This window comes from Petromyzon marinus, chromosome 3 (assembly GCF_048934315.1).
Source record: "Petromyzon marinus isolate PM22_M1 ecotype Great Lakes invasive population chromosome 3, UKy_Petmar_22M1.pri1.0, whole genome shotgun sequence".
In the NCBI taxonomy this organism is placed as follows: domain Eukaryota; kingdom Metazoa; phylum Chordata; class Hyperoartia; order Petromyzontiformes; family Petromyzontidae; genus Petromyzon; species Petromyzon marinus.
Window position 1 is genome coordinate 24,835,624 of NC_133669.1, and position 23,183 is coordinate 24,858,806.

The 23,183-nt window shown below is 48.2% G+C and overlaps 1 protein-coding gene across 2 annotated transcripts in view; it reads right to left on the reverse strand.

The window, feature by feature from the left end:
* The window catches only part of LOC116957754 (clavesin-2-like), a 41,040-nt gene extending 24,320 nt beyond the window's left edge, over nucleotides 1-16,720 (reverse strand). The window contains exons 1-2 of one of the 2 annotated variants that reach the window (XM_076053310.1): nucleotides 10,998-13,054; nucleotides 8,139-8,313 (exon numbers count right to left, since the gene is read on the reverse strand). In XM_076053310.1, coding sequence (XP_075909425.1) covers nucleotides 8,139-8,313; nucleotides 10,998-11,392 — 570 coding nt within the window. In that variant the 5' untranslated portion in view covers nucleotides 11,393-13,054. Of the gene's footprint in view, nucleotides 1-8,138; nucleotides 8,314-10,997 lie in introns of both variants that reach the window. The other variant, XM_032980102.2, reaches the window with a different exon arrangement.
* Between the last annotated feature and the right edge of the window lie 6,463 nt (nucleotides 16,721-23,183).

Here is a 23,183-nt window from a genome sequence, read left to right on the forward strand (position 1 = left end):
CCTGGTGGCCAACTACAAGAAACGTCTGACCTCTGTGATTGCCAACAAGGGTTTTGCCACCAAGTACTAAGTCATGTTTTTGCAGAGGGGTCAAATACTTATTTCCCTCATTAAAATTCAAATCAAGTTTATAACATTTTTACATGCGATTTCCTGGATTTTTTTGTTGGTATTCTGTCTCTCACTGTTCAAATAAACCTACCATTAAAATTATAGACTGATAATTTCTTTGTCAGTGGGCAAACGTACAAAATCAGCAGGGGATCAAATACTTTTTTCCCTCACTGTATATATTCTTGGTTCTTTCGGTAAAGTCACGTAAAAGGGAAACAAAAAAATAAAAAATATATAAAACTATTCTCACGACGTTTCGACTGCAACACAAGCAATCATCATCAGGTGTGAAAACTACAGCAAGAAAATTTGAAAAAAGTGGCCGTTATTTTTAACGTTAGCACCACGGAGAGTGATTTGACAGTTTGTTAAGATGGACAAGTCCATCTATGTTCAGAAAAGAGGAGGGGGGAGACGAAAACAATGGATGCGGTCTGAAAGCCACCGTAAGCGTGAACAATCAATTAAGACCCGAAATGGTTTATCAAATCCTTCCAATGATTGCTAAGCCAGAATCCATCTTCTCGGTTGAAATTGTCTCTGTGTTTGTGCATTTGGATAGCCTCATGAACGAATCTCTTATGATAGCCAGATGGCTTGCAAAGAACCTCTGTCTTGGAGAAGTCAATGTCATGTGTGCCTACTGAATTATAACAGTGATCTGCCACGGCCGAGGTGTTGGTCCTACCGTGTTTTAGGTCTGCTTTGTGATCGCGAATGCGGTCCAAGACATGTCGTTTGGTTTCTCCAATGTAACTACTACCACAGAGGCAACTTAGTTTGTAGACACCAGGGTACTGTATGTCCGGAATCACATATTTTACAGACGGAACCAGCTCACGGATTTTATGTAATGTGCTGAATCGGACCTGGATCTTGTGTTTATTCAAGATTTTGGAGATCTTTTTTGTGATCCCCGCAATGTAGGGTAAAGTGATGGTTTTGAAAGACTCCTCAAGAGGGTCCTTCTTCATGGTTGGAGTGATAGCTTTGCGGATTGTGTAGTCGGAGTAACCATTAGCCTTAAGAGCTAGGTGTACGTGCTTGAGTTCCCTGGCTATGTGTTCCTGGTCGGATATGCATACTTCACTTGGAATGGAACTTTCTAAAAACAAACTGAGGGCACCCCAATGGGCTCCCCCCTATCTCCGGTTGTAGCCAACATTTTCATGGAGAAATTTGAGACTGACGCCATCCAGACTGCCACTCTACGCGCAACCTTATGGAAGAGGTACGTGGATGACACTTTTGTCATCTGGCCACATGGCCGGCCTGCTCTAGACCAATTCTTCGACCACATCAATTCCATACACCCAGCCATCAGATTTACCATGGAAGTCAAAAAAGATGGCAAGCTACCTTTTTTGGATGTCCTAATAAAAAAGAGACCTGATGGTTCAATGAGCCACTCTGTCGACAGGAAAGCTACCCATACGGATGCTTACCTGAAACCGGATTCCCACCACCACCCATCCCAGAAGAATTCCCTCATCAAGACTCTGCACCATAGAGCCCAATGCATATCCGTCCAGGAATACATAGCCAGTGAACTCAAGCACGTACACCAAGCTCTTAAGGCTAATGGTTACTCCGACTACACAATACGCAAAGCTATCACTCCAACTATAAAGAAGGACCCTCTTGAGGAGCCTTTCAAAACCATCACTTTACCCTACATTGCGGGGATCACAAAAAAATATCTCCAAAATCTTGAGTAAACACAAGATCCAGTTCCGATTCAACACATTACATAAAATCCGTGATCTGGTTCCGTCTGTAAAAGATGTGATTCCGGACATACAGTACCCTGGTGTCTACAAACTAAGTTGCCTCTGTGGTAGTAGTTACATTGGAGAAACCAAACAACATGTCTCGGACCGCACTCGTGAACACAAAGCAGACCTGAAACACGGTAGGACCAACACCTCGGCCGTGGCAGATCACTGTTATAATTCAGTAGGTTCACATGACATTGACTTATCCAAGACAGAGGTTCTTTGCAAGCCATCTGGCTACCATGAGAGAATCGTTCATGAGGCTATCCACATATACAAACACAGAGACAATTTCAACCGAGAAGATGGATTCTGGCTTAGCAATCATTGGAAGGATTTGATAAACCATTTCGGGTCTTAATTGATTGTTCACGCTTACGGTGGCTTTCAGACCGCATCCATTATTTTCGTCTCCCCCCTCCTCTTTCCCGAACATAGATGGACTCGTCCATCTGAACAAACTGTCAAATCGGTTTCCGTGGTGCTAACGTCAAAAATAACGGCCACTTTTTTCAAATTTTCTTGCTGTAGTTTTCACACCTGATGATGATTGCTTGTGTTGCAGTCGAAACGTCGTGATAATTTTATTGTTTTTTATATTTTTATTATTTTATTGCTTCCCTTCTACGTGACTTTACCGAAAGAACCAAGAATATGAATCCCTGCAGTCACGAAAGCTTTAAACCAAAATTTTATATCAGACAAATTAAATAAATATATTTTCAAAAATATTTGTTTTAATTGCACCCATATAAGACTTATGCAGGCTCCGTGGGCATCACCAAGGACACCACGCATGCCTTTAATGTTCTGATGGCGTGACACCTCTCCGTGTCACCGTGACGTACACAGTGTGCACATCACGGGCACTTAACCAAAACGACCACGAGGTTGGCGTTTAATCGCTTTGTGCTCGGGCCACAGCCCCGGCACGCGCGGTGCGGCCACGGCCCATCTGGTTTCTCCTGCAACTGCACGACTCCGCGTCCGCAGCTTGGGGACTGTCAAGAGCGCGCTTGATGGTCGAGACTCGGGACGGAGTGGCAGCCACGAAGGAGGGCAGCACTTCCGACAGGACGTCCACGGTGGAGCGATTACAGGAGGCCGCGGAGAGCTCATGGTCATTATCGACCTGAAGCTAGACGGCGTTACGCGAGAGGTGGTGGCGGCTTTGGGGAGACCTTCATACGGCAATGGATCGATCGTGTCTTCTGAGGATTTGGTAAACAAATCGTGGATTCTATTCGTGTCCGGATCTGTGATGCGGTCTGTGATGCCAGCTCATAGGACCTCGTGCCCTACGATTAACCCCTGCACAGAAGAACGGGACGGCACTCGCGACGCTCAAAAATCACATTGGTTTCAGGAAATGTGCATTTACAATTTTTACAAACTGTGTATTACTGCACAGGCTAGCACGGGTGCACGTGCAGGTTAGAGACCACGGGTTCAAATGCCGGTCTAGACAGCTGTTAAAATACAAACACTGCGAGGCTTCCCTCATCCATCCCTGCCTCTGTCCTCTCAGCTGCAATCGAGCTCATCGCATTGCGTTTACTGGCAGATCGCTTACAGCGGTGGGGCAAAAGGTGGGAATCCCACCGTATTGTCACCTGTCTTGATAAAAAAAAAAATAACGATGTCCCGTGCATTGCCAATCCACTGCTCGCTGCAGGCCTCCCCATGCCGTTGTCGGTCACGGAGGGTCGTTTGTCCATACTTCACCACGCTGATCAGTGCGTGCTGGGGGAAGGAGGGGCCGTGGCCCGGGAATTAAACTCAGGTCGCCGAACCACATAGCAAGTAGCACGGTTCGCTAGCCAATGGGCCGCAGCTCTCACCACCCACATGTGGCCTAGCGTAGGGGAAGCCAAACCTCATTTGACACAGAAGCCTTTGCCTACAGTGCAGAGTTCTGCACATTACCTTCTCTCCAGGATAGCGAGTGGCACGGCCTGTAGCCCTGTGACCCTGTAAGCCTATGGCCCTATAACCCTGTGGCTTAATAATAATAATATAACCCTGTGACCCTGTGACCCGGTGCCCTGCAGCCGGTGTGGGTAGATCACACACACACACACAGGGCATGCCGTTACGTGAGACGCCAAAACTTTTCCCCGAGGAAACAGCACAGCAAGTGGGTACATCGGCTGTCGTTAAAGCACACGAGTGGACGAGAAATCTGAGATGTGCACCAATAGGTACTGGCCGCCATGATGAGGTATGGTCAAACAAAACGGTGCGGAGGCTCTCACCCAGTGGTGGACTGACAACCCACGGCTGTCCACGTTGCGTAGCCGGAGCGGGGACCGGGCGCGCATCACGAGCGGCCACGCGCGCACAGACCGCCAGGCAGAGTGCGGTTGCGTCTCCCTGCCCTCGGGGGGGGGGTTGCTGGGGCGCGATTCTCCCGTGCAATGTCTCAAACAGCACAAAAGCAGGACCTTCCCGTGAAAATATATTTATTTTTATAACTTCGAGATTTTCCCGAGCAACTCCTGCACTCTGCTTGCATCGAGCACGTCAATGTCCGCAAGGCGTCAACATTCTTCGACGCTCAGCTTGGCGGAGGCCCGCCGGGCTTTTTGCCGCCTCCACGGGCGACGCTCGCCAATGACCCGCGCGCGCGCTGCGTCCAGAGCCGCGTCGACGCGTCCGGTCGGAGCTGACGACGGATCCACGGTGGCCGCCACCGGCACCTCTGCCCCCCCTCCTCCTCCTCCCCGTTCCTCGCGGTGCGTCGCCACCGCACCACACCGCCAGTCGGCCGGCAAGCGCCGCGGCACGCCGAGTGCGTAACCGCCGTCGGGAGGAAGTGACGCGCCGTGACGTTGCGTTCGTTCCAGGTGTGCGAACGGAGTAGCAAAATAAATAATTAAAGAGCGGCACACGTCCTTACCCATGTCTGCCCTCAACTTAAAAAAAAAACTAAAATATTATTTTTTATACATCCCACTGAATGATTTTTTTTTTCCCCCCACAGCAGCGTTGGTTCAATGAAAGAAAACTCTGAGCCGGTGTCAACATTCAGTGTCTCATCAGCAGTCAGGCCTACATAAGCTAATGCCGGCAAACTGCCAGATATGGGGTCCAAGTTTGACGCAAAACCGTGAAACGCTTAAAATAAAATAATCATTAGTGTCGTTGTGGAGACTGTGACCAGCAATTAGAAAAGGCAGACAATACGCCTCCTTCCCGAATGTGTCCGTACACATATACGATCAAATATATATTTTGTTTGCACGTCCCATCACATGTAGGTAGTTTAATTTACAGCTTAACACGTAGGCTTTCGTGACCAATATCATCCATAATACAGGTTTTTTGGGTTAGATCACGTAAATATATAAATGTGTCGTTAAAACCCGCCACCACCCGACACAACCAATTAGTAAGGTTTGTCACGTAAACAAAACGTGCCAGTTCGTTACTAGTACAGCACACCGGTGTGTTGGAGAGCCAAGACAAATCTGGCTGTCGCCTGATGAAGCTAGTCGTAATTACTGACGAAACGTCGTACTAGTAACGAATTGGCCACGTTCTGTTTACGTGACAACCCTTACTAATTGACTGTGTCGGGTGGTGGCGGGTTTAACGACACATTTATATATTTACGCGATCTAACAAAAAAAAACCTCTATTATAGCTTACAGCTCTTTGTCCATCCACTGCTGGATGAAGGCCTGCCCACATGGTGTCCTTCATGGGGTTTGTTTTGGGGTACTTCACCACCACGCTGGTAGGCGCGTGGTGGTGGTGGTGTGGTGGTCAAGGGGAGCCCCAGGGCTGGTTCAGGTGTCACTTGCCACTGCTCTTAACTGTGGCAGGGAATGCAACCCAGGGTTGCTGGGTTGACTGTATAATGCATTACACACTGCGCCACCGCTCCCCATATATATACGGTTTAAAATGTATAATCATAATAAGCGTTAGTGAATATCGTCACTCGTGCAAACTGCATCTCACAACGCTGCATAATTCATGACACGCGAAAGGTACAAACACATCCCACGCAGATCGAGCGGACGGAGATTATTCCACACTTTGCCCTACCGCCTTCTCCTGGCGAGCCAGAGAACGGCTCCCTCTTGGACGCCCACGGGAAGGGAGTTTCACCGTCTGGTGTGGTGATCCACCGACCCTCGCTGCTGCTGCTGCCGCTGCCTCCGCGGCGCTGGATTACAGACAGCCACGTGCAGTAGCCTATAGCCACCGCCGTGTGAACGTTGCTTTTCTGCAGAAGTGCAAACCGCACGTGACGCGCTCGCGCGTGCGCACCATGAAGGGCTGCGGTGTGGATCACATTGGCTGAAGAGATGTCCACTCCAGACTGCTGGGCGATTGGAAAGCCAAAGCTTGCGCTGAACTCTTTCTCAGAGATTGGCGTCATGCACACGGAACAAACGAGGGATTTAACACGTAGGCTTTCGCGACCAATATTATTCATAATAAAGTTTTTTTGGGTTAGATCGCGTTATTTATAAATGTGTCGTAACCCTCCACCACCCGACACGGCCAATCAGCAAAAAAGTGTCACGTTGACAAAAGACAAATAATTCACTACTTTAGCCCAACGGTGTGTTAAAGAGTGAATCCACAACATTTACAGTTTGAGTACGACGTTTCGCTGGTAAATACATCCAGCATCATCGGGCAATTCGCCAGTAGTGAATTATTTGTCTTTTGTCAACGTGACACTTTTTTGCTGATTGGCCGTGTCAGGTGGTGGAGGGTTACGACACATTTATAAATAACGCGATCTAACCCAAAAACCTTTATTATGAACAAACGAGGGATGACAAACTTGCTGTGCTGTTGTTTTCGATGAAATATATAAGGGCATCGAACATAGTGCACACACACTGAGAGACAGCAAGCACAATGCGCGAGTAGGAGAAATACTCGGAATAGTGTGTGTGATGGATTTCATTCAATGACTGACAGTGATGATAATAATGCCAATGATGGAATTGAGTTGCGTATCATAATGTGGAGGAAGGGGCAGTGGCACAGTGGTAAGCGCATTTCGCTGCGTACCGGTGAAACGAGTTTCACACGCGGCTATCATCAGTGGCGAGCGGTTACTGAATTGGCCCAAGGCCTCCCCTCTCGCTTCACCGATTGGCACGAACCAATACGGCAAAGTGTGGTCAGACAAACCCCCGCGCCTCGCGCAGCAAGGTGAGGCCTTCAGGCATAAGTGTAATTTTAACGCTACATAGATGAGCGCTTCACTTGCCACACAAGACCTTACAAGCTCTCCGCGGTGCTCCAATATAAATTACCAGCTTGTGTACCCGTCCAAGGATATTGCAGTAAATCTGAAAAATGTATTATAAAAATTGTTCAGCTCATGATTATTAATGAGGGTGGGGGGTTGCCTCAATGTGGAGTGACGTCACCCGCTAATGGTTATTGGGGAGCGGTGCGGCATCTGGAGTGACGTCACCCCCTCCAGGTTATTGGGGAGGGGTGCAGCATGTGGAGTGACGTCATCCGCTCATGATTATTAATGAGGGGGGGGGGGCCTCATGTGGAGTGACGTTACGCGCGGGACACACGGACATTCTTGGCTCATTACAGTAGTAAATCACGAACCTGAAATAACGATGGCAGCAGCAACCCTGTAATTTCCACATTCCCAAGCGAAAGAGCTCGAAGATTAAAAAAAAAATTATGTAACCATAAACTAATGAGATAATGCACGTGAATTTCAGGTTCGCTGTGTAATTGTGCCAAGGTATTTTGAGAGGGGCAATTGCGGCGCAGCTGCGTTCTATCCCCCCCCCGCCCCCCCCCCCGTCACCCACTCACTCGCCTCCCGGTCGCAGCCAGCAACATACTCAACGCGGGAACCCACAAATCCGTTCCGACAAGAGCTCTGAGCCGCGCAATCCGAGTTTGATTCCCAGGCGTAGGCCAACAGCAGCGGTGAAAGATGTCTAAACCGGTCCCCTGAGCCTCCACCAGCATGGTGATATGTATGGTCAAACTACTCTTATGACCGACGTGACATTGAGAGGTCTTTAAAAAAGGAATTGTCAATTTGTCCAGGTTTTATCGCCAATATGTCCCTGGTGTTGTGCCATGAGATTAATCACGATCTCTCTCGAACATAGTGCGGGTGGGGGGGGGGGGGGAGAAACCAGATCATTGGAGATCGACTTGCGAGGCGAAGAACCGGAGGTGGCGGCGCAGAACAGCGGCGCGTCGGGAACAAGGCGGGCGGACGGACGCGAGGCCGCTCACCTGCAGGCCCTCGATGGCCAGCCGGAGCATGCCGGGCGTGAGCTTGGAGGCCTGCTTGAAGGAGAAGTTGCTCCAGTCGATGATGAGCACGAAGCCGTTCACCTGCAACTCGGGCTCCTCGATCATGGTCTCCAGGGAGAGCAGGATGGCGCGAAGGATGTCCACGAAGGTGTACCTGCGGGAGCGGAGGAAGCATCGGCGTCGGCACGCGTCACGCACTACGGCGCCGGCCGTCCAACACACGCCCTCCCGGTCGCTCCACTGCCGGGCGAGGTTCATCCGTATGCCTGTGCGGACACGTGGAGGTTATTTGGAGGTAGTTCACCATGCTGGGCACCGCTGGTTGGTGAAACAGGGCCGGCATAGAGGTGCAGTACAACAACGATGGATTCCGCTACGCTGCCGTCCACGTAGCCCACGCAGCGGCCTGTAGCAACCTGACGTACGTGGTGATGACGCACACAAGCACGGGCCAGGCTCTGACGGGACGGGGCACATTCCACTGCGTAACACGAGTTTTGTTCCTGGGTAGTAAGCGTTGATTTCCAATTGCTCATGCCTCAAAGGTATAGAAAATGGCTAGTATTCCCCCACAAACTTTGCTTTTGTGACCAGGACTTTACGTGAACGAAAGACACACATACACACGTTTTCTCATTGAATATAGGTACATTTCAAAATACCAATGTCTTGGTCACAAAAGCAAAGTTTGTGGGGAATAATAGCCATTTTCTATACTTTTGAGGCATAAGCAATTAGGAAGTAACACTTACTACCCAGTTACACAGTAAATTCTGCACCGAGCCGATGAACCCCACTGAGCAGATGAACCCCACCGATCAGATGAACCCCACCGAGCAGATGAACCCCACCGATCAGATGAACCCCACTGAGCAGATGAACCCCACTGTGCAGATGAACCCCACCGTGCAGATGAACCCCCCACCGTGCAGATGAACCCCACTGTGCAGATGAACCCCACCGTGCAGATGAACCCCACTGAGCAGATGAACCCCACTGAGCAGATGAACCCCACTGAGCAGATGAACCCCACCGATCAGATGAACCCCACTGTGCAGATGAACCCCACCGTGCAGATGAACCCCCCACCGTGCAGATGAACCCCCCACCGTGCAGATGAACCCCCCACCGTGCAGATGAACCCCACTGAGCAGATGAACCCCACCATGCAGATGAACCCCACCGAGCAGATGAACCCCACCGCCCGCTGCGCCTTTGACAATCAGCGCCGGTTAACGGCGGCGGCACCACCACCACCACGTAGGGCGCACACTGAACACCGTTCCACACGTCAACAAGACAAAACCTCCGCCACCACCCAGACCGCCGGGGATTCTCAAGCGACGCCACTTTGCCCCGTCTCCTCCCCCCCCCCCCCCCCCCGTGTTTACCGTGCACCTGTAAGTTGTTAGGCGCGGAGAGACGCGCCCTGTGGCGAGTCCAGTGATTATTGCCGTTTGGGGAGAACTGCCCTCAACCGTTACTGCCCTCAACCGTTACTGCCCTCAACCGTTACTCAACTCAACCGTTACTGCCATATATCCTCAATAGGACTGGGTCCCCTTTATCCGTGGCACAAGAGTGGAGGCCAACGATAATTCTGCCTCGTAATGAGAATATTCAGAATATTGTATTTACACTGCAGGAGGAATCCGATGAGCTATAAAGCTCTTGTGTCACATACGTCCGATCGGGGCACGGGGTAAGAACGTTACAACATCAAACAGCACAAAAAAACAACAGGATAAGAGTGCAAAAGTGCAAGAAAGTCAAACAAATCACTCAGAATACATACACAAATATAACTAAACCATCCCCATCCCGCAGGGCAAAGACCCCCGAGGCATTAACTTATTTTCCAGAAGTTACCTGGCCACAAACGACGTTCGCCCTTCTCCGAGTTGGGACACAGAAGCCCATCACACAATTCGTCTGCAAAATTATTAAATGGCGATTGGTAATATCCAGCAGAGTCTCGTTGAACCTCAAGCCTCCCTCTTCACGAGGGGTCCAGCTGCGTTGGCGACGTTTTGGCCAAGTCCATTGACGGGAAATTGGCGTTGTGTTGGGGCTAAACCGGAGGAACCCCGGAGGAAACCCCCACATTCAAGGCGGAAACACCCATAGTCTCGCACAGATCCATCTATCGCCAGCAAATCCGGTACCCAGATCTGTTAATCGCTTGCCGAGTACAAATGTTCACTCTAGGCTCTCACCCGGTGATAAGCCAAGCTCTATGCATAATTGAGGAGGGTTGGTGCAGTGGTTAGCACCCTGCACCCCAAGACCTGAGCTTGATTTCTGGATATTGGCTAACATCAGTGACGAGTGATATCAGAACCAAACCTGGCCATCACCCACCTTCAGCAACCCACACTGATCAGCGTGGTGAAGTATGGTCAAACAACTGCCATGACCAACATAGTGTGGGGGTGGTCTTCATCCAGCAGTGGGTGGACAAGGAACTGTACATGCCACACATGTTGTACAATAACGATCACACGTGTAGTTTGTTGGATCACACACAGATGGGAGACGTCTGTTTGTACATCACCCACCTCCGTAAGTAATCATAGACCCCGTGAGCTGACAACATCATCGCGCTCCCCCTCGCATCCACCATGACGCACACCGCACAGATTACTCAAAAATCTGACCACGGTCATCCTCATTCAGGCCCCTCCTGAATTATAGATTAAAATAAAAGAGACGTGCCGGGACATTAAAGTTCTGGAGACTCAGTGAGGCTGTAAACGAAACATAATCACCATCAACAGCAGCAGCAGCAGCAGCAACAACAACAACAGCAACATCACGACCACCTCCACTCGCTGTCACCTGATCTGGTCCCAGTTGGAGGCGAAAATGACCAAGATCTTCCTGCCGTAGTGATCGGAGTGCGAGAGCACGCCTGGGAAGCCGTTTCGCAGAGCCTGCCGGATACCCTGGTCGGTGGCCTTGAAGTTCTTGAACATGTCCAGGTGCTGCTGCCGGTACTCGAAGTACTGGGCGAGCAGTTTGAAGGCCTCGAAGTGGTGAAACTTCCGAGCGCGAAGGAAGCGCAGCACAAAGGCGTCGTCCGTGCGGAGGAAGCCGATGTCCGGCCGGGTCACGATCATGTCCCTGACCTCCTGGATGTCCTGCTGGATGGCGTCCGGCCTCTCGCATAGCTCCACGCGAGCCTTCTCCAGCGTGTCCGCGCGAAGTCCGGACTGCAGCGTGTGGGTCATCATGATGGAGGCGAGGAGCTGGCGAGCGCTGATGAAGATGATGATGATGGTGGTGGTGGTGGTGTCCAACGGTCGTGATATAGATATTGGCGCAGTAGATGGTAATAATTACGACGATTCAATGGATGATATGATGATGGCGATTATACGGACCCAGTAGATTCCATGCTGATGATATGAAGTTAACACTGATGGCGAGGATCTGGACTAATCTAAGATGATATTATTATGACGATGAAGATTAAGATGATGATGATGATGATGATATAGACATAATATATGATAATATGGCGATCGTGATAAAAAGCAGATGGATGATGATTTTGATATCAGAAACGATATGGACGTGATGGCAGTGACATTGAATAAAGATGCTGATGACGCTGCTGATGACGATATTAACCATGCGATAAATTACCGAGGGTGACGATACGTGCCGAGATAAGGATGGCGATGATGATGATGATAGACCGCAGAGAGTGCGCCCAAATGGGAGCGTGCAGCTAATAAAACGAACGCTGGAATTGCACAGATCGGGCTGACGAAATCCATTTGACGGAATCAACACGACCATATGCTCGTCACACCAGCATTACCACGAATCAGTCGTCACTCCATCAACTCGTCCAGTCTCAGACGAATCAAATCATGCCCTCGGACCAAACTGCTGCCGGGCAACACAGCACCGAGGACGGCTGCTGCCTGGCGAGGCGACACGGCCACAGACCTGCTGCTGCTCTACCCGCCTCGATCACCATCATCATCATCAGCAACAGCATCGTCATTCCCAAGCGTTCACAACGAACAGCATCATCAGCAACAGCAGCAGCAGCATCATCAGCAGCAGCAGCATCCTCCTCCCACGCTTGCCATTCCTTGCATGGCCGAGTCGCGTCCCTCCCGTAGCCGATGCGCTGGGCCCGCAAGCAGCAGAGATGATGGTCCGCGATGGTGCTGCTGGGAACAAGCTGTCTGTGTCTGGCTGTTCGCCTCCTCCTGCGGCTGCTGCTGCTGCTGATAATGGATCGCTCCTCGCACCGCAGCATCCGGCACCAGCAGCAGGGTCTGTGGTGTGTGTGGGGGGGGTAACGCGTCACGCAGCAGTCGCGCAATCCGTGGGCGGGGCTGGCTCACCGACTCATTCATTCACTCATTCACCGTATGAATCATTTACCGAGTCATTCATTCACGCATTCGCCGAATCATTCCTTCACCGAGTCATTCGTCCACTCATTCGCCGAGACATTCATTCACTCATTCACCGTGTCAATCATTCCCCGAGTCAATCCTTCACCAAATCACAATTCACTCATTCACCAAGTCAATCATTAACCGACTCAGTAGCTGATTGGGTACTGTAATATTTTCATGCATTCACGCAGTGGCCAAATTTCTCTTCCTGCATATCATTGTCTAAACTCGTTCACTCGTGCTATTCATCAGCTGATGCATTACAGTACAAAAATTATTTACGCAGTCAATTTAGCTGATCTCACCCATAATTTTCAATCATTGGCTGATTCTATAATTGTTTAATTCATGTACGGCATTGTCCACCGATTGATCTCGTTAAATTCACACTCTCAATTACTCATCCAATTGTTATTCACTAAATTGGTCATTTATTAACGCAGCAAAACGTTTGAAATTCACTCATTCATACATGAAATTTGTAAATTTATTAATTTGTTCATTTAATCACTCATTCTATTATTCAATCATTCATTTGCATTCGAAAATTAATTTATGCAGTGATCTGTTTACTTGCTAAATCATTAATGAATAACATATTCACTCATATTAACTCATATTCTTTGGGTCTTTCGGTAAAGCCACGTAGATAGAAAAATAAAAATAAAAATTTAACTATTCGTTGAGCGTATTTCGAGTAGTGGTTTATTGCGTTATCTTTTTTAAAAATCTAATAGTTGTTTTCATTCATTATTTAATTCACTCATCCATTCGCTCACCATTATATTCATTCGCGCATTTATTCACGAATTAGCGTGGTCGTTCATGTATGCGTTCATTTGCATGAATTACGCTGCCCAATTTATTCAAACAATTCATTGAGCTGACAATGCGACCTTTATTGCACTTAATTTTTATTAAACATGATATTGGAATTATTAATTGTCAGATAAATGGTCATTTACTCAAATATAACACATCGCTGCGTTTGACACAAACCCCCGTTGTCATCGTGATGATGATTATTTGTATTCATACGGAGCGATTTGCATGTAAGGAGGGCCCGACGGTAAAGCAGGGGCCCGGCTGGTATCTCGAGCATCTCCTGGCACTGTGCGGCATGTGAAGTGGGCGTCATAGGCGGTACGTTTATCAGTACCGCAAGGGTTGTTGGCTGGTAAAGGTCACACGAGGCGATATGAGACACGTTTGCCGGGAAATAACGCAATAAGCGTGGAATGTATTTTGTGCACACCAGAACACATTTATGCCACCAGAACTTTGCACGCATCAAAAGCATAATCCCAAAGGGGTACAACAAATATAGGATATGTTATGTATGGCTATGTTAACTATAAGTGTATATTATATAAGTTGGACATCCGTGGCACGTGCGATGTTGTGTTATCCTTTATAACGCTTTACAATAAAACGAGCCACGAGTGAACGTATACAGTACGTGTATTCATCATCATCATCATGATGGTGATGCGCTTCACCCAAAAAAAATATTGAGTCTCAATAACATATTTGTTTTAAAATATCGACTCAATATTTCAAAAAAATATTGGCCTAATATTTTGAGGATGGTCCAGCTACACTGGGATGTGTGACCAAACTACATTCATGATGCGCGTTTTGGCTTCATGCGGGAGTGAAACGGAGCACTCTATCGGCCGACTCATAAGCCTCACACACTGCAACAACCACAATACTGGTTTATAAAGTGTTGGTAGTTTTGCGTTTGTCCACATTACATAATTTAAAAAAAACCCAAAGTGTATCTTGCTTACACTAACAGGACCACGCTGTTTTTGATGGAGCGATGGATTCGCCGCTCGTGTGTGGAACTACTATTACGACGTGGATTATTATCAACATTGTTATAAACCGCACGATTGTAGGAGATGGCGGCGGCTTGGGAGATGAGGCGCTCATCCAGCAGTGGATTGACCATGAGCGATGATAATGCAGTTTGAAGTTAATTTTGTTTAACCAGGAGAGGAACTTGAAACACTTTGTATAGCCTCATCTGCAAGCGTGACCTGGGCCACCACGAATGACCCTGGGTCACCAAAACGACAGCGTTAATCAATCAAAATAAATGAAAACGTCAACGAAGCACATTGTCTGATGGCTCTTGTTGGTGGCGTGAGAGAGCGAGAGAGATGAAGGCCCCACACTGTACCGCGTGGCTGTCCTCGTGGCTTTAACCAATGTGGCTGCCCACAGAGCGCGGCACCCAACAGCCGCGGTTTCCATATCAGGGCCATCAGTGGCGCCCGCCAGCAAGCCAGGCTGCTGCTGCTGCAATCATCGGCCTCTTAGCAAGCGATTGAGGCCGCCGTCATCATTGGCCATGGTTAATCCACTGCTGGATGAAGGCCTCCCCAAGCCGTCCTGTTGTCGGAGTGAATCCACGAGGGCAAGCTCATCAATGGGCGCCGCGGTGGCTAGGATATGTTAACTACCTCGCCTGGTATACAGGAGGTCATGGATTCGATCCCGACCCTGACGCCTGCTGCTGCTGTATATTTGGAGTTTGTCAATGCAAGTCGCTCGCAACCCCAACCCGATCCCCACGGCAGCCACAGGGCTCTTGCCGGCGTCACACAACACTTCATGGTGATATGTTCACTCCCTGACGCCTGCTGCTGCTGTATATTTGGAGTTTGCATGTCTTTCTCTCCCCGTGGTCGAGTTGATTTTTCTCCGGGTCCTCCAGTTTTTCCCTCCACATTTAGAAACGTGCGCTTAGAGTATTTGGCTGCTGTAAATTTCCACCTGATGATGATACGCTACTTCGTTGAGATATCATTTGTGGCCAGGTGGCTTCTGAAAAAGAGCCATCTAGCTCGGTCGGCCTTACCTGATAAAATGTATTTTACATGTCCCCCAAATTCTTTAATTGCCCTGTCCAAGTTTGTAACTCGTCTCCTCCCTCCCGCGTATTTGGTATCTGCTGTCTCGAGTATCGTCGGCGCTCTTAGTTGCTGGCTCCTTTGCGTTATGGGCCTTCAGCGATGTGCTCAGCAACTGATAGTTAAATGAAAACCACAACATTTCAGGTATGTTCTTGAATATGTGTCCCACCACGGAACTGCTGTTATCATCACTTCATTGGCTGTGTGTCCATTCGTGGCCCCCCGCCTAGAAAGGTGTGTAACACAGGCGCACTTACTTGTGTTTGTTTAAAGTGATTGAGATTCATACAAAGGTGTCCGTGTGCTGCAGACGAATGGATTTACCTTCGTGCTTATTTTTACCTACTCTGTATAATACACGAATGCCCAATGCATTGGCCACTCCTACACGTCCCCATTCTATATTTGGTGCTCGGGTTAGTATTTTGGTTGTGAGTGTTTGATGTTTCTGAGCCTCTTGTCATAGCTGGCAGCATGAACTGATCAAAGACTTTTACATATTCGGTGCGCATTACAGGAATTAGATTTCCCCCCCCAAAAAAATCTCCAAATTCTACTTCAAGGCAACGAATGTTGTGTGCACTTCGTAAAATTCCGAGGGCTCTATATGTTTAATACCACACGGAATAGAGCACGCGCGCCTCGTCTGCTTTACTTCGCGGGGTGCATTTGCACGGTAAAGATCGTTCGTGATGGGCGTTGCGGTATTTAACACCGGCTTTAAATATATATGAAAGGGCACTTAAATCATCAAGATCCGCTCCACTCTGCCGCAATGTATATTTGGTCACCAGGGGGAGACACTTGCACATTATGTGGCGAGATTCTTTCAGCGTGTGTCTTTGTACTGGTGTAGTACATGCTGCACTGGCAAGATATTATTTTGATTTAAAAAAAAAAAACTGATGGAGAGAGCCTAATAGTGACTTAAGGTGTCTCGATCTCTGAACAGGATACTGGCTTACTAACGCAACACGGTAAACATTGATGATATAAACTGGCTCAGAGGCCACAGTAATGAGCCACCACTGCTGAGGTCATGGGTTTGAATCTGGGCAGCTACCTCTTGCTTAAGCCGGGTTCTCGAGGGTAGTGAGCCCATTAACTACACAACAATGCGTCGTGTTAAATGTTGGCTTTATACTTAAATTAGATCAATTACAGCTCTCAATGTTAACTATTGGTTTGACTGTCGACAATGCCTTAGAGCAAAATAAATAACTGTGTAACACATTTTTTTTGTTCCTGGGTAGGAAGTGTTATTTCATAATTGGTTATTCCTCAAAAGTACAGAAAATGGCTATTATTCCCCACAAACTTTTCTTTTGTGACCAGGACAGTGATATTTTGAAATTCACCTATTTTCCAGAACATTCCAGAGAGATTCAGTGCCGAGTAAACTTGGAGTAACTTCTAGAACATTCTAGAACTTTCCAGTGATATAAATAGTAGTATAAATACAGGTGCCTTAAGCCCACCAGTTCATTTTAGTTCCAGCTGCCTAAGTGGATGCATATCTGCATTTTTCTGTGGTGGCATCAAGAGGCTGCAATCATCCGGCAGACGCATTTTGCTATGTCTGCGGGCCAATTTATCAAGACAAGAGCAAAACAGTACTCTGTGGAAGCATCTGCTAAGATGTGTGAGGCCTACTTTGAACGCCGCTACCAAGGACGGTATAACGAGAACATGATGGGAGACTACATTTGGGGGCTGATTCGTGAAAGTGATTCACAGTATAATCGTAAATCTCGAAAAACTACTCACTTCTAAATCTTTTGTAGTAATTTTGTTTATCACTTTAGTATAAATACATGTACATTTAGATTAATGTGTTGTTGTTTTCTGACTTTATGTGACGAAAAGACACAAATTCGCCCGTTTTCTCATTGAAAATAGGTACATTTCAAAACATCACTATCCTGGTCACAAAAGCAAAGTTCGTAGGGAATGATAGCCATTTTCTATACCTTTTAGGCATAAGCAATTAGGAAATAACAATTACTACTCAGCAACAAAAATTGTGTCACATAGTGTAATCGGACAATACACCTCCTTTCCTTATCTCTCTCCACGTGAGTTTTTTTTTCCATTAATGCCACTAAAATAAAAGCACTCCCAGAAGGCCACGTGGCCGCCGGGTTGTGTCGATGTTTTTTTTCATCTGCAGATACACGGAATGGTGGCGTTTTGTCGAATTATTTACTTTGCTCTAAGGCATTGTCGCATGACCGTCGAACCAGAGAGAGCCTAATAGTGACTTCAGGCGTCTCGATCTCTATCAGGCGATGCCGCGTGACATTCAACCCAGCATTTAAGCGCAAATTAATTTCATTATTAACATTTCATGGGAAGTATAAATTAGAGGTTATTTCAGGACAACCGCCAAAATGTAACATGATGCTTTACTTTTATTGTTGCGGAGTGTTATCTTGAACTCTGATAAGCCCGTGTCGCCAGCCCATCTCGTCTCGTCCCCCCGCGACCGCGACGAGAGAACACGCGAGTTCAGGGAGCATTGGGGAGCGATTGACGTTAAGCTGAGTTGTGGCCTCGTCCCGTTGCGTATCGCGCGGCTTTTGTTGCGGCGACTGGAAGACTTCACAAAGCGAACTGGGTCACGTGACGGTCACACTTATTGTTTTTTTAAACAAGTTATCTTCCTAGGGGAGCGTTAGTGGTCTCCGCAAGCAGCGACCAGGAGACGTCGCATCAACAGCCCACACGCCGCAAACACCACGCTGCTCAATCAAATCCCCCGTGGCAGGGCCGGATTAAGGTTCTTGGTTCTTGCAGGCCCCCCCTGGCACTTCTGCTTCGTAGGCCTTCGGTGATGACTTTCTGCAGTTGGTACTGCTGCTGCGCCGTGTCACTGCCGCCGCTGTCACTCCGCTTGTTTCACGGCATGCTTCGTCCATAGGACAACAACGCCTTTGTCTTCCCTTGCACTACTCTCTGTTTGAGAATGAGATTGCGCGAAAAACACAATTTTGAAGATGTTCATTTTGCAATGAAAACATCTCGAAAGTCCACCGCCCGTGTTAATTTCTCCCACCTTATGAAAAAAAATAACGATTGATATTAACGTGACTCTACCTACTCTTTGTGTATACATACTGTGCCCATCCTTGCTATATACATATATTTATTCGAGAAGATATCTTGGTTAAATGTTTTTTTTTTTATCATACAAACAAAAAAACGTGGTCACATTTCTTCGTAGACCACAGGCACAGTGCCTACTGTGGGCCTTTTATACAATCCGGCCCTGTCCCACGATCTGCCTGTCCAGCACTCAATATGATACATATTTTGAACAAAAATAACACGCAACAAAACGCGTAACGTCCTCCTAAATGTCTTAGTCACAACCGCCTGTAATAACATTTCCTCGTAAAAAAAAGAGAGTTAATCAAAAAAATTGTACTACTAATTATATTTGTAATGCACCCGCTACTCTTGCGGGGTGTGCGTGATAATCGAAAAGACGAGTTGGCGATGCCCTCCTCTGAGAAAGCGAGCGATCTGCTGACGCCCTCTCGGCATCCGCCTCTCAGGCCAGGAGCCCCAGACAGCAGCAGCAGCAGCAGCCACGGCCTCAACGGTCCAGCAACTCGTGGGGCTCTTCACCGCTTCACAATCAACGCTGGTTTCATCAAATGAACCTTATTGGAAATGAACACACGCGCGAATTAAATACCTAACTTTGACTGTTAAGTAAGTGGGTTTGGACAGGACACGTATCTAGAAGGGATAAAGGTCAGTGGTCCAGACGAACGACAGGGTCACGTTCCGTTTAAGTTAATTTTGTCTAACCGGTTGAGAACTCAAGAGGCCCGGATGAGTCTCATCCGCAGCAGTGACCTGGGGCATAAGTGTGCCCCACAGGGGGCGATGTTTTGCTGTCTATGCAGTAATTCCCAATTGAGCGATTGCATCCACACGAGTGAACACCGCGTGAGAGAAGACTCCCACCACAGAGGTGTGAGAGACGAGATCGGCTCATTGTGCTGCTCCATTGGATCACAGAACCGAGGAGGCCTTCGTCCAGCAGTGGATTCCCCGTGACTAACCGTGATGTTTATGATTGGGAAAGGAAACCCGTTGACATTTAAAAAGAGAGACGACAACAGGTCGCACACGATTGGCGCGAGGAGCTGCATCTCCGAAGCCTGTGCTGTCAACGCAATTCGCTCGCAACCCGCGCCTGATCGCAAGCCGCTCGCAACCCGCGCCTGATCGCAAGCCACTCGCAACCCGCGCCTGATCGCAAGCCGCTCGCAACCCGCGCCTGATCGCAAGCCGCTCGCAACCCGCGCCTGATCGCAAGCAGCTCGCAACCCGCGCCTGATCGCAAGTCGCTCGCAACCCGCGCCTGATCGCAAGTCGCTCGCAACCCGAACCCGATCCCCACGGCAGCCGCGGGCTTCTTACCGGCGTCACACAACACTTATGGTGAGATGTTCACTCCCTCGCCTGGTATACAGGAGGTCGTAGGTTCGATCCTGACCCTGCTGTATATTTGGAGTTTGCGTGTCTTTCTCTCTCCTCGTGGTAGCGTGGATTTTTTTTTCCTCCGGGTCCTCCACATTTAGAATCTTGTGTTGAGAATATTTGACTGCTATACTTTTCCACGTGACAAACCACTTCGTTGATATATCATTTGTGGCCAGGTTGCTTCTGAAAAAGATCTACACGGCGCGACGGGACTTACCTGGTAGTATAAAAAAAGAAATAGTTTAATAAACGGCTCCGTTCGATAGCGTCTGCTGTTTACTCGCTGATGGCTGAGGGAAAAATTGAGATTTGGCACGACGCAAGACATCCTGCCATTCCCGTTTCGTTGGCGACAACAATGAGGCCATGTGTCTTCCTGTGCGACTGATTGAACCTCTGCACTGCCCTCTTGATAATTTGCAATATTTTGCTTGGAAAAGAAAAAAAATTCCGAAATGTCAGAAAGGTCAGAGGGGTCAACCTAACGGAAGGTGCGCCCGGCACACCGCGTTTCAGTTTCGCATTTATTAATTTGTTTATTTCGGGCCAAATCAAGGACACATGGTGTTGATCCGAGATAAAACTATTTTAACGATATTTATAGAGAACAGGTTATATTTAGATAAAATAAGGTTGATAAATTGGCATTTTTGACCGTCTGGATGGATATTGTACTAAATAATGATGGTCAACTTCTGTAACAGCAAATATACTTGAAAAACGTAATGGTAAATGATGAACTCATGTTTGTGGATATGTTTACGGGGTGTTATCTATCAGGCACTTGGAAATCATATTTGTTTCACGTTAGAAGCGAATGAAATTATGTAGTGCCGAGTTTGTTAAGTTCAGATTGATATCAATATCAAGTAGGCAAGAGCTAAATGTGCAGCCCTGCAATAGCCTGCTCACGCCACCGCTGGGGATATGGCCTCCACAGGAACGCGCTCCAGAGAGGCCCTCTAGACGGTATTTTGCCTGCTCACGCCACCGCTGGGGATATGGCCTCCACAGGAACGCGCTCCAGAGAGGCCCTCTAGACGGTATTTTGCCTGCTCACGCCACCGCTGGGGATATGGCCTCCACAGGAACGCGCTCCAGAGAGGCCCTCTAGACGGTATTTTGCCTGCTCTGCCGTGCTGGGGATATGGCCTCCACAGGAACGCGCTCCAGAGAGGCCCTCTAGACAATATTTTGCCTGCTCTGCCGTGCTGCCTTGGATGTCTTGGAACAGGTGGACCCAGTACCCACACTCTACCTCACCAGAGGCGACCTGCCAATCCACTTCATGTGGTGTTGAATCCGTTTATGCTGCTGGGAGGACACAAAGCGAGAGGATTTCAGGAATGTGCCAATTGTGCCAACTGCTTGCGCCAGGGGATTGAGCCTCTGTATTGTAATTCCAGTGTGTTCACGATTCCACCGCAGACGGTATAGTGTTATTCCATCAACTAATGTGTCCTACCTCTTCTTCAACGTATATCCATTCGTATTAAATGATTATCAATATTACGAGCACAGATTTACCAAACGAGGTGCTCTGCACGTGGTGACAGCGTCTGAGTTGACCCCAGGGTGATTTCTGTGGTCGAGGTCACCTTTTTGACTTCACGTTGACCTTTGCAAGGCCACAGCTCGAAGAAAATATTTAGGTGTGTGGGGGGGGACATCTGAGTAATTATTTAACTCAGCCAGGCCCGAAAACTCCCAGGTGAATTATTTTTCTGACAAAATCTGTGGGAATTTTTTTGGGGCAATGGCTCTGGTTGAGTTGGCATTAGAAAGCCCTTCAGCTAAACAGGCCAGGTTTCAATAACACAATTTTTTTTTTGAAATGCTCGTGTTGAAAAACGCAATACTGTGAGTGTGGAAAAAAAGAATGTACACGACGCTGTGGTTTTTAAACACACCCATGTGCACTTGTGCCAGTGTATGCATGCGGCTCCGGGTGTGTGTGTGTGTGTGCGCGCGCGCGCGTGGGTTTGTCAGGAAATATTTTTTGATCGAGTGAGGAATGAACTTCGGATGTCTGAAAGATTTACAACTTCCAAAAACAAACAAAAAATACCTTTCAAAAGGCAGGCAGACAGCTGCAGGTGACGGTAAGATGCACTCCCTGAAGGTCGTGTGACCGATAGGTTGTGTATACAAATACTTGATATGCTTCATTATGTGAAGTGACAATTATGAGAATAAGGCAAATGATGACATGACAGATATGGGGGGGGGGCGGCAACATTGATTTTCACTTCAGTGGTCCAAAACAACAAAGACATTACATACTGTAGCAGACACCACGAGCTGAGAGGAAGCCATGGGGACAACGCTTAAACACTTTCCTTTGGCGACCAAAACATTATTGAGGCAGATGCAAAGTCGTCCATGACATGCCACGCTCAGCAGCAGACCCACAGTTGTGTTCGAATGCACGACGAACACGATGAAAATAAGTGTACACTCATCATCGGATCGTCGTCGTCGTCGGCCATGCTCTATGCAGGACGAAGGCCTTCCCAAGCCCCAAGCCATCCATCACAGTCTAGCGATGCAACGATCCATCTCGCTCCTGCACACGAGTTGATCCTCATCGCTCCATCTCTGCCGTGGTGATCCTCTCAAGCGTTTTCCCACTCTGCTGTTCGTCTCGACCACCGAGTATCTCTACCCCTAGCGACGTGTCCTCCTCAAGCCGTCCACTTTTTTTTAGCAACAGTCAATACGACGTTAAGAACCTGTGTACATGCATGTGCATATTTACGAGCGACCATGGCCTAGTTTTCACATCGCTCGGACAGGTTCTTTTTTCACATCGTTCGGACAGGTTCTTTTCTGCGTACGGCTGCTGATGCAGACGCAGAGCAACAACCACAATTTCACATTCAGGTGGTCAAGCCCAGATAGCCGCGTCAGGAGCAGCGGCGGAGTGCATCGCTGTAATGCCTTCTTCGTATTTGTGGATCGGGCCGTTGCGTCGTTACACGTTATACTACGGTCTGTCCTGGATGGCCACAGTCGCACAATACTACTGGAAAGTGTTCCATTTGTGCATCGCGTATCCGCATCTGCCACGGCTTGTGCAGCGGATGCGGCTTAGGGTGGACCATGAGCTTCGTGGAAGATCAAACCCAGGGATCTTATGGGTTGGGTAATTTACACAGGTGTTCGCCAACTACAACATTATG